Here is a 12636-nt window from a genome sequence, read left to right as displayed (position 1 = left end):
ACACTACTACAAACACACATATACTATACAGTCACACACCGACTGACTCCTAGGGACTCTTCAGACTCATCCCCCACCGCACTCAAGCGTGCTAAACGTAGAACACCGGTCTCCGTCAGAAAGACAAGACTCCCGTCCCTACCGAGAGCTGGCGTCGATAGCGTCTTAATCCTGCCGCCCGTCTCTCCCCAAACCCAACGCCAAAGCCACAGCTCTGTTGATGCCTAATCAAATAAAATGTTATTAGTCACATGCTTTGTAAACAACAGGTATGGACTATCAGTGAAATACTTACTTACGGGTCCTTTTCCAACAGTTAAAGATCAGGATTTTTTTTTAAACCTGTTATGCCCCGTGTTCAACAACTCTGCCTATCGACTGGAGTGCTGGAATGCCCAAGGGCATGTTACCCAATACTACGCATCCAATCTGTGGGGCTTTAGTCGCACGTTTCTTCCCCAGAACAGTTCATCTGGACCAAAAACAGAGCTTTGGCACAGTCTCTCGTCTTAGTGAAGTAAAAGGTTCTGTTTTTGAATAGGACTGTGGTTGGCTGAGGTTGTCATAAACCATGAGGACAAGTGGACAAGACGAGTGCTATCTAATGGAGTACCTATAGTGCTGAAGGCCATTGACAATTAATTGGTTTGAGGGGGTTGGGTAAGAAGGATGATAACATCCATTGGTTTTTACCAGAGAGAGCCAGTAGTTTGATCCAGTGGGATTTGCTTTGGAAAGCAGAATGTCGTCAAAGAGATGGTTCATATACCACCACAATAATTTCATTTTCCACAGTTGAATTGGTTGCGTAACTCCTCTCTCCTTTATATTACTCAGCATTAATTGATGTGCTATGTACTAAATGGCTGCCAAGTGGGTTCACCAGAAGTTGGTGGTGGATGAAATAAACAATGATCTGGTTAATAGCAGTTTTGTGTGTGTTCTGACTGGTTTCTTATTGTTATTGATACGCATTGTAGCATATTCATTCATTGAAAGTTCAGCAATTCAGTCCTTTCTATATTTCAAAAATCAAATCAAATCAAATGTTATTTGTCACATACACGTGTTTAGCAGATGTTATTGCGGGTGTAGCGAAATGCTTGTGCTTCTAGCTCCGACAGTGCAGTAATATCTAACAAGTAATATCTAACAATTTCACAACATATACCAAATACACACATATCTAAGTAAGGAATGGAATTTGAGAATATATACATACAGTGGGGAGAACAAGTATTTGATACACTGCCGATTTTGCAGGTTTTCCTACTTACAAAGCATGTAGAGGTCTGTAATTTTTATCATAGGTACACGTCAACTGTGAGAGACGGAATCTAAAACAAAAATCCAGAAAATCACATTGTATGATTTTTAAGTAATTAATTTGCATTTTATTGCATGACATAAGTATTTGATACATCAGAAAAGCAGAACTTAATATTTGGTACAGAAACCTTTGTTTGCAATTACAGAGATCATACGTTTCCTGTAGGTCTTGACCAGGTGTGCACACACTGCAGCAGGGATTTTGGCCCACTCCTCCATACAGACCTTCTCCAGATCCTTCAGGTTTCGGGGCTGTCGCTGGGCAATACGGACTTTCTGCTCCCTCCAAAGATTTTCTATTGGGTTCAGGTCTTGAGACAGGCTAGGCCACTTCAGGACCTTGAGATGCTTCTTACGGAGCCACTCCTTAGTTGCCCTGGCTGTGTGTTTCGGGTCATTGTCATGCTGGAAGACCCAGCCACGACCCATCTTCAATGCTCTTACTGAGTGAAGGAGGTTGTTGGCCAAGATCTCGTGATACATGGCCCCATCCATCCTCCCCTCAATGCGGTGCAGTCATCCTGTCCCCTTTGCAGAAAAGCATCCCCAAAGAATGATGTTTCCACCTCCATGCTTCACGGTTGGGATGGTGTTCTTGGGGTTGTACTCATCCTTCTTCTTCCTCCAAACACGGCGAGTGGAGTTTAGACCAAAAAGCTCTATTTTTGTCTCATCAGACCACATGACCTTCTCCCATTCCTCCTCTGGATCATCCAGATGGTCATTGGCAAACTTCAGACGGGCCTGTACATGCGCTGGCTTGAGCAGGGGGACCTTGCGTGCGCTGCAGGATTTTAATCCATGATGGCGTAGTGTGTTACTAATGGTTTTCTTTGAGACTGTGGTCCCAGCTCTCTTCAGGTCATTGACCAGGTCCTGCCGTGTAATTCTGGGCTGATCCCTCACCTTCCTCATGATCATTGATGCCTCACGAGGTGAGATCTTGCATGGAGACCCAGACCGAGGGTGATTGACCGTCATCTTGAACTTCTTCCATTTTCTAATAATTGCGCCAACAGTTGTTGCCTTCTCACCAAGCTGCTTGCCTATTGTCCTGTAGCCCATCCCAGCCTTGTGCAGGTCTACAATTTTATCCTTGATGTCCTTACACAGCTCTCTGGTCTTGGCCATTGTGGAGAGGTTGGAGTCTGTTTGATTGAGTGTGTGGACAGGTGTCTTTTATACAGGTAGCGAGTTCAAACAGGTGCAGTTAATACAGGTAATGAGTGGAGAACAGTAGGGCTTCTTAAAGAAAAACTAACAGGTCTGTGAGAGCCGGAATTCTTACTGGTTGGTAGGTGATCAAATACTTATGTCATGCAATAAAATGCAAATTAATTACTTAAAAATCATACAATGTGATTTTCTGGATTTTTGTACCTATGATAAAAATTACAGACCTCTACATGCTTTGTAAGTAGGAAATCGGCAAAATCGGCAGTGTATCAAATACTTGTTCTCCCCACTGTACACAATGCATGTTTCAATTGTCTCAAGGCTTAAAATACTTATTTAACCTGTCTCCTCCCCTTCATCTACACTGATTGGATTTAAGAATATATACATATATGGACAAGCAATGACAGAGTGTCATGGACTAAGATATACAGTAGAATATTATGGAATATAATACAGTATAGACATATGAGATGAGTAGTGCAAGATATGTAAACATTATTAAAGTGACTAGTGTTCAATTTCTTAAAGTGGCCAGTGATTTCAAATAGGCAGCAACAGCCGCTAATGTGCTAGTGATGGCTATTTAACAGTCTGATGGCCTTGAGATAGAAGCTGTTTTTCATTCTCTCTGTCCCAGCTTTGATGCTCCTGTACTGACCTCGCCTTCTGAATGATAGCGGGGTGAACAGGCAGTGACTCGGGTGGTTGATGTCCTTGATGATCTTTTTGGCCTTGCTGTATCGGGTACTGTAGGTGTCCTGGAGGGCGGGTAGTTTGCCCCCGGTAATGTGTTCGGCAGACCACACCACCCTCTGGAGAGCCCTGCGGTTGCGGGTGGTGCAGTTGCAGTACCAGGCGGTGATACAGCCCAACAGGATGCTCTCAATTGTGCATCTGTAAAAGTTTGTGAGGGTTTTAGGTGCCAAGGCAAATCTTTTCAGCCTCCTGAGGTTGAAGAGGCTCTGTTGCGCCTTCTTCACCACGCTGTCTGCGTGGGTGGACCATTTCAGTTAGTCAGTTATGTGTACGCCAAGGACCTTGAAGCTTTCCACCTTCTCCACTGCGGTCCCGTTGATGTGGATAGGGGGGTGCACCCTCTGCTGTTTCCTGAAGTCCACGATCATCTCCTTTGTTTTGTTGACGTTGAGTGAGAGGTTATTTTCCTGGCACCACACTCCCAGAGCCCTCACCTCCTCCCTGTAGGCGGTCTCGTCATTGTTGGTAATCAAGTCTACTACTGTTGTGTCGTCTGCAAACTTGATGATTGAGCTGGAGGCGTGCTTTGAAGGATAGAGAATGTAATTGTGCGTATCACAGTTACATAGCCATCAAAAGAGATGTGTTGTAGGAAGCTATTGATTATTTGGACAGACATTTATGTGCCAAACATTGTATACATGATTCCTAATGAAGACAGTACCATTCCAACATGTCACCAAATGTCCCTGACACCACATTAGCAATTGTGACAGCGATTCAAGAATTATACCTTGAGTTGTAAACCAAGGGACCAACTCAGCAATAGGAGGGAACTCCACCACTACACTAATTATACCTATCCAGACCCCTTAGATCTGCAAACATCGAAGGGTCAGGGCCAAGGGGGGATTGGGACCAATTGTAGCTGTAGGTTGACATAGGGTATAAAATGGGAAATTGGTTAACCTTCATGGATAGTCAAGTGAGTGTTGTTTTGTTGGCTAGTTGTTCAGTATTGCAACCCCATAGGTCTCATAGGATTCAGAGATTAAACGTAACAAATACCTACCTAAATGAGTGTTATAATCAATAATTGATTAGTGACCATTGGGTAAATCACACATCATCATTACTCAATGTTAGTAAATATTTTACTACACCATGATTGGGTGGTTTTGTGATTGGATGGTTTGCTAGACATGGATCAACATAGCATCTACTACTTGTTTATTCTTGTCTTATTACACTGGTATAACACAGTAACACAAGTGATAAGGCTTCATAAAGCTTGATAAATGCTTCATAAATGCTGTTTCATTTCATTTGTATTTATTCAACCGAGGTACATCCACTCAATAACTATTCACACAAACAAAAAAACATACACATTACATAATCAAACATGTTGCAGATTAAATGCATACCATGTCTATGGTATGATTTGCCTGGAGAGCCATTTTAAACACTGAACCCTCTTTGCTTTGTGATCATTGTATCCCTCGTGTATCCGAATAAGGAGTTTATATATAAATATGTTGTGTGTATATGTGCTACCCAGAGGTATTACAATTAAGTGTTTTCTAATCTGTCGTGTGGTATCCCAACCTGTGGCACACACACACAGCCACAAACACACACACACACACAGGGATGAATTTGGTTTTGAAAATCAAATGCTTTTCTCATCTATGTATGAGCCACCGCCTCATGAAAGGACCAAATGTTATTTCTGTCTCAACAACTACACACACAACAGTCTTTCCCCACTCACCATGTACTGTCCAATATTAGGATGAAATTACTGATGCTGTTTGAATTGATCGTGATACTTCAATATTGACACCAGTAGCGGTGCATGGGTAAAATCACTGGGGAAGCCAAGTCAATAAAAAAGCCATATTAGAACCTAAGTTGTGATAATTGCGTTGTTTGCTCTATAACCCATTCGGTCATACGCCACAATGATATACAATAAGGCCGAGACAACAACAAAAACAACAGTCACACAGTGGGGAGTAAATTCAACTAAACATACCTTTGTTTCATCACAAAACCGGAGAGCAACATCTGTCCGGTGAAGTCCACAAAGCAAATATTGCACGTGACAAACAGTTACAGGATATGACCTGCAGCATGGTCAAGCAAGTTAATGTTTTTGACAGTTTACTAAACAACTACTGATTTAGAACCACGGAGTTACCGCAAGTCAGCACAAAGACAACAGGAGCCCTGCCTTCGCTATTCCAGCAACATTTCAACTTAAACATTTAACCATCATCAAATCAACAAGGCTGTATATGCTTAGTTTAATACCCTGAAAACAAACTTAAAGATACCAAAAACAATTTAGTCCAATCCAGTGGCGGCTCCTGAAAAAATTCTCAGGGGGGGGCAATTTTTCTGATGATTTAGGTGACCTACACACATTTTAAAAAAGATATGTCCAGCAACAACATGAAGACAGGGGCAGCATATAAGTCAATACCAGAAGCATTTATTGACTGATCTCAAAAGTGTTGGCTTACAAAAGCAAAATAAGTTATCACAGTAAAAATAATCAAGGGTGTTCTTTCACATTCCTCAACACTGCATAAACAATATGCATTTCCATAAAACACCTCATCTAATTGTGCCACAAAGTTGACAAGTCCAAGAAAAATACCAGGGTTGGTGGAGCCCTCAGTTTCATCTTTGCCTCGCAAAGCTAACTCAAACACTCCGCAAAACTTCACACACTGGATTAGCCGGCTGAGGATGTGGCGGTTCTTGCTAACCTAATCGTTGTGGCGGCGGACAGCTAGCCTGTATCCCTCATCCAGTTGAGTGGCAATGCTCACTCTCCCCAAAGCAGACAATCTCAAACAGCTATCCATGTGGGTCTTTGACAGCTCATGTTTCTTAATCTTTTCTGAAAGATGGTGCATGTCCGTTACACCAGTCGCTGTCCAAGCGGTGCTGTCTGCCGTGCCGCCTTCAGGGTGAAAGAGTAAGCAGGGGTAGCAGAAGACTGCATTAGCTACATCGCAGCCTGCTAGCCAGGTTTTTCGTTCGTACCAATTTTTGGAAAATCCTCGGGTGTAGGACTTTCCCCCTTTAGTAGAAACCTGTTGAATTATTAAATTTGGTCTGGGAGGTCCTAATTGTTTCGTTGCCAATTTATCTTGATTTGTTCGCCGACAAAAAGGAACTTCTTTCAAAGAGACAATCGAGTTGCACTGAACGCTAGCCATCTTGACAGTAGTACGTGAATTGATTGACGCTGCTACCCGCTCTTTTCTTAGTTACGTTCATGGTTATGTTACGTATGACGAAAGCGCGTAAGTGCAAGCCCTCCCGGAACCCGTAGAGATTGTATTGAAAGCTCTGATATTTGAAAAAAAAAAGATTTTACATGAGAGTCTATGAGAGACTTCTGGGGCAATTTTCAACCTGACTGAAATCGCCCCAAAAGGGGCGGGGCCATTTGAAGCACGACTTTAGCCTGATTGGACATTTAGTGGCAGATCAGACGTCTAGATTAGAACACTGATAACTACTGTTGCCGTGATATAATTGATTAGAAAAAAAATCCCTTCCTTTTCCCGTTTGGCAGTGCGTCGCCCATTTCGCCCTAATGAACACACCGCCCCTGGTCCAATCAGTGTTGCTAAATATAATGTGTCTGTCCATGGTACTGATTTATGTATGTGTGTGTGTGTGTGTGTGTGTGTGTGTGTGTGTGTGTGTGCTTGTGCGCGAGTAAAAAAAAAAAATTACTCACCCTACTTGTAGACTAGTTGAACGCCAATGCCATCCTCCTCTCTTTCATTCATATTGGCAAAACGGTCTATGGCTCTGTCATATAGTACGCTTTTAGTTTTAGTTTTCATAGGCTACCTAGCTAAAATGCTTGCTAGCCTAACTTCCTCACATGGGCTAAAATGAACCAGCTATGTTAGCTAGCTAGTTAACGTGAGCCTACTAGGCTACATATTGAACTTAAATCGTCTCAGGACCCTTGGCACAGCATATTCATTTATGGTTAGATCAAAATCACCTTCATAATCATTGGCCTGTACAGATAATTAAGTAAAAACAACAAGTCCAAATCCCCATCTCCATCCATGGTTTAGGAAAGGGCCAAACTCTTGCTGGCATCAATCAATCAAATTCTACGGCGGCAACATGTTATACTCTTTTGGTCCAGACAGCATCAGATACATGGGCTACACACACTGAGACAGAGGGGGCGCTGTTTCCCTCTCGTGTATCATTTCTCTGGTGAGATTCAGCCATTTGCGAATTGATGAACAATTCTGAAAACACAGAGAGACGAACATGAATATTTACATTATTTATAATTTATATTTTTTTATTAGTCACATTTTCGGGGAAGCCTGGCTTCCCTTGCCATCCCTGAATACACGCCACTGATTTACCCTTAAATATGGAGTGTATGGTTTAGAGTCCCCCTGGGTGGGTAGAAAGCTCTCTGTGTTTGAAGGAAAGGATCAAAAGGAGAGGATTAAGATAACATCCATGGAGACCCCCAGTTGGCTGTGTGTCTGTGTTCATGCTTTCATGTGTGTGTGCCAGCATGAGTGCGTGTCTTCATTTGCTGTAACTACGCTGAACGCAGATCATATTGATTGTGCTTGTTCAAAAAGCCCTATCTTGTGATGGAAACACAACGTGCTATTTGCATCTGACATTAAAGCAACCAGCGCTAGCGAGCCACAGTTTATTACAACGGCGACATGAAGAAACGCTGATGCATTATGCATCTGGGTTGGACAGGAACACCAGAGTGAAGTGGCAGAGAGCCGAGGAAGGCTAGCGCTCGCTCGCTCTTCAAACACTGCCGAGTCGTCCCTCTCCAATCACCTTTCCATATGACAACTGTGAAGAGAGGGAGAGAGAGGGAGACGGAGAGGCAAAGAAAGAGGAAGAGAGAGGGAGGAGAGGAGCGAAAGATAGGAGGAGGAGAGAGGGAGGGATATGCAATAATACCCTTTGAATACGTGATCAATTTGGCAAGCAGAATTACACTGATTATGTTGGGGGGGACGTTGGTTGAGCAGAAAGAAAGAGAGAGTGTGTGTGTGTGTGTGTGCTTGTCTGTGTGTGAGTGGGAGATTGAGTAAGAGAGTGAGTGAGAGGGAGGGAGAGAGAGAGACAGCGACACTAAACTCCTGCAGCCTCCCTCTCTTTTTCCCTCCTCCTCCTGGAGAGAGAGAGCGAGAGAGTCACACTTACAAGCCAGTGAGGAGACGACGAGAGGAGGATCTGCAAAGGGAAAAACAAGACTCTCTTCTCTCCTCTGCCGAGCATCACATAGGGGAGGCAGGACCAGAGGAGAGCATCTCTGGCTTCTTTTTCTACTTAATTTGTTCTGTGTTGTTTTTGGGGGGAGAAGCCAGGAGAGGGGCTGATACCGTTGTAGTATCTCTCCAGTAGAGCTGATAAAGAGGAGCAAGGATGCTTAACAACCTAACCGACACAGAGGAAGGGGACGGGGCACCCAACAGCCAGGGTGAGTGATGGAATCTGTCTCAAACACACACATGCACACGCGCACACACACGCACACAAACACACGCAAAAACACACACACACAGGCTAATCAAACACACACATACACAGCACACACATACATAAGCTCACCAAACACACACATGCTCACGTACACAAATGCATTATGTCTATACACACACACAGCCAGAAGGTAGCGAACGAAAATACATTTGAGTGTCAGTGTGTCACTGCGTCATGCACTTGTCCGTCTACTTGCCTGCCTGCTTGGGGTGATGCTTTTCCTCTTACTGCAAGGCTGCTGTGACAGGAATAGTAATGGGTTTCTCTCCGTATACGAAGGACGGGTGATAACAGCACACAGACATACACACAGAGATACACACACACACAGAGATACACACACTGCTCTGGTGCAGCGGTCCCCAAACCTCCAAACCACCCTGTCCACCACCATGGCACCTTAAACTCTCAAACTGCATATGACGCCCAGTGCCCGGGCAAGCGTGGGCACACGCACACCGCCGCACGCTAACGCAGATGCCAACTTGCCGTCGCTCACAGCCCCAGCTGTCAAAACGAGTCCCGTCTCCAATCCCCCTCCTATACCTCACATCAGTCACTTCCCACAGCAGAGGTGCTGGGAAAAGAGGGCTTTCGATAAATACCTAAATTACCTGTTGTGTTCTTGTGTAGGACTTTCTTTTTTTTTCCTCATCTGTTTTCACATGCTTGTGTTGAACATGGTTGGGTTTTTAGCTTGCCCCTTGCTCTCACATGTCGTTTTTTTTTTTTTTTTTTTTTTTTTTACAAATCTCCTTTATCTCTGCCTGGGCTCCAACGGATGCGCTGGAGTGCCAGGTTTCATATGAGAAAACAGTCACAGTGCCGCCGCCGCTCAGAGCTCGTATACCTGCGAGGGCTTCATGATAAAAATAGACTGTGGCAGCTCGGAACATGAATATTTAACTTAATGCGGGCATCTTTTTTGGAAGAATTATGACAGGGCATATGGGGAAGGAGGGGGAGTGTGACCCGCTCAGCGCTCCGCTCCTCATCAAGGGCAGGTTGTCGAGTGCAAGATAAACCTGCATAAGAACAGACCCGCTGCGTCAGGCTAATCTGATTGCTCGAGCGCTGTTGCGTGTGTGTGTGTGTGTGTGTGTGTGTGTGTGTGTGTGTGTGTGTGTGTGTGTGTAAACGTATCGTATGTAAGTGTGCATGCATCTACCTGTTTAACTACTGTGTGTGTGTGTGTGTGTGTGTGTGTGTGTGTGTGTGTGTGTGTGTATACGTATCGTATGTAAGTGTGCATGCATCTACCTGTTTAACTACAGTGTGTGTGTGTGTGTGTGTGTGTGTGTGTGTGTGTGTGTGTGTGTGTGTGTGTATACGTATCGTATGTAAGTGTGCATGCATCTACCTGTTTAACTACAGTCTGTGTGTGTGTGTGTGTGTGTGTGGGGGGGGGGCAAGTGTGTGTGTTTGTGTGTGTTTGTGCAGAAAAACATATGTGGTCATTGACTTTGTTACGTAAGTGCCCATATATAGAATTCAGATTGTCTCAGCGGGCAAGCCATCCCCTTTTATCCACGGAATGTGCACTTGGCTGTGTGGAGATACATAGGGATAACTCCTGCTCTGTGATATACACTTAAGAACACCTTCCTAATATTGAGTTGCACCCCCCCCATTTTGCCCTCAGAACAGCCTCAATTCGTCAGGGCATGGACTCTACAAGGTCTCGAAAGAGTTCCACAGGGATGCTGGCCCATGTTGACTCCAATGCTTCCCACAGTTCTGTCAAGTTGGCTGGATGTCCTTTGGGTGGTGGACCATACTTGATACACACGGGAAACTGTTGAGCGTGAAAACCACAGCAGCGTTGCAGTTCTTGACACAAACCGGTGCGCCTGGCGTCTACTACCATACCCCGTTCAAAGGCACTTAAATATTTTGTCTCTCTGAATGGCACACATACACAATCCGTCTCAATTTTCTCAAGACTTAAAAATCCTTCTTTCACCTATCTCCTCCCCTTCATCTACACTGATTGAAGTGGATTTAACAAGTGACATCAATAAGGGACCATAGCTTTCACCTGGATTCACCTGGTTAGTCTATGTCATGGAAAGAGCAGGTGTTCTTAATGTTTTGTACACTCAGTGTATGTGCCTTCTCTCTCTCCACCCCCCGCTGCAGCAGATAGAAAAGCACATTTCCATTTAGCCAGAGGCTTCTATATGCATCCTGTGTATACAGGAGTCAGTGTGCAGCAAACCTGAATAACTCTGTGTAGTCAAAACTACTACTATGAAAGGCAGAGCGAGACAGGTTTTTACAGTAGGAAATGTCACCGTGGTGTGGTCCATGGTGCTGAAATCAGTCTCTGGTCGTATATCTGGGTGCACTTGCTGCCGCTGTCCAAGGTGCTGATTTATATCCTTCATTACACGGCTGGGTTACAGGCAGCACTAGGCTATAGAGCTGCTTGCTACAGTACCAGGATGTTTATTTAATCACGGAAGATGGAAGGCATCGGTCGGAAGAGCAGAAATATATATAATTCAATTTCTGCATTTCATTTGCATATTTATGAGCTGTAATTTTGCATCTGCTGCTGTATTGTTAATAAAAAATCAAGAATGGAATAAACAAGGGAGCCCTGCAAGTTTTGTTTGCTCCGTTTTTTCCTGCATCGAGAGACTCCGTTTTTTAAGTGCTAGAGGAATCTGTTTTTGCCTGGGGAGAATGGGAGGGGGGATGTTGCTGCATCAAATGTAGCTGTTCACTCTCATCAAGTGCAGTGTGAAAGGTGCTGTGAACATTCCTGCTCTTGTTTCTGTGGTTTTTAGAGCACATCGAGAAAGTTTTCCTTCCCGTGATGCCTTTGTAAGGAGAAATGCTCACCCTTCAAGAAAGTACATTTTCACATCTCTTTTCAGCTTGGCTAGGAACTAGGGATGGATATTTGCTATCTGGCTAACAGCTAACACATTTAGGTATGAGCTAATTCAGAGATGTTGATTACTGTGCATCATTAAATAAAAAATATGAGTACATGAACACATTTTGATTGATGAACTCCATCATACTCTAAATGGACACTGTTTATTTTCCCTAGTTTGAGCATTGATTGTGTATTCAGCAGGGGAGACGGGACATGCAAATCAGGCCCTGAGATGGGGTTCTTGTTAGCATGCTAATGGGCCTAGAGCATATAGGATGTGTCCCAAATGGCACCCTATTCCCTATATAGTCCACTACTTTTGTGAGCTCTGAGCTCTGGTACCATTTGGCACACACGGTATAATCAGATGATGTTTACTTCATTTGCCTGTTTGGAATTGATTCATTCATTTATGTTTACACCCAAAAATAGTTGTCTAATATCTTCTCCCTTTACCTCAAGATAAAAATCATACCAGCCAAATGTTCCCATGTACCATCTATTTGTATTTTCACAATTTTGTGTATTTTAGACTATCTATTGAATTGCAATATGTTGTATGTCTGCTTTGTGCATGGAAGGTACTTTTCAAAATTCTTGCCCCACCCACAGCCCTAAGGGCTAACACATTTTGACTAGGTGGTTTGGAGTGATGTCGCAAAATGGAGATTATGTTTGTATGTTTGGTTCAAAGGGTGAAGACATACAGGTATTGTGCTAATAAGTAGGTGATTTTGCACTAATAAGTAGGTGTTTTTGCACTAATAAGTAGGTGTTTTTGCACTAATAAGTAGGTGATTCTGTTGAAAAGCCTGGGGCTTTCTGACAGAGGGGTTAACAACTCTCTCTCAGCACTCTGGCTACATCCCAAATGGCACACGTTTCCCTATATACAGTAGTGCACTACTTTTGACTAGAGCTCTATGGGCCATAGTCAAAAGTAGTGCACTAGATAGGAAACAGGGTAC

General features: G+C 43.7%; 1 protein-coding gene across 4 annotated transcripts in view; it reads left to right on the top strand.

Annotated features, from left to right (window-relative positions):
- Positions 1 to 12636, top strand: part of LOC311138416 (solute carrier family 12 member 5-like) — a gene marked incomplete at both ends in the record, with an annotated part of 278124 nt that overhangs the window by 120603 nt on the left and 144885 nt on the right. Inside the window, one exon of one of the 4 annotated variants that reach the window (XM_084173095.1) lies at positions 8665 to 8719. The exons of the other annotated variants lie outside the window; for them this stretch is intronic. Coding sequence (XP_084029221.1) covers positions 8665 to 8719 — 55 coding nt within the window. Of the gene's footprint in view, positions 1 to 8664; positions 8720 to 12636 lie in introns of those variants that run through there. 4 annotated transcript variants of the gene reach the window in all.

The sequence above is a fragment of the Coregonus lavaretus genome, assembly GCF_964263955.1.
Source record: "Coregonus lavaretus genome assembly, chromosome: 12".
Taxonomy (NCBI): domain Eukaryota; kingdom Metazoa; phylum Chordata; class Actinopteri; order Salmoniformes; family Salmonidae; genus Coregonus; species Coregonus lavaretus.
Note: the sequence above shows the minus strand (reverse complement) of the source record. Positions and strands in the feature narration are given on the sequence as shown.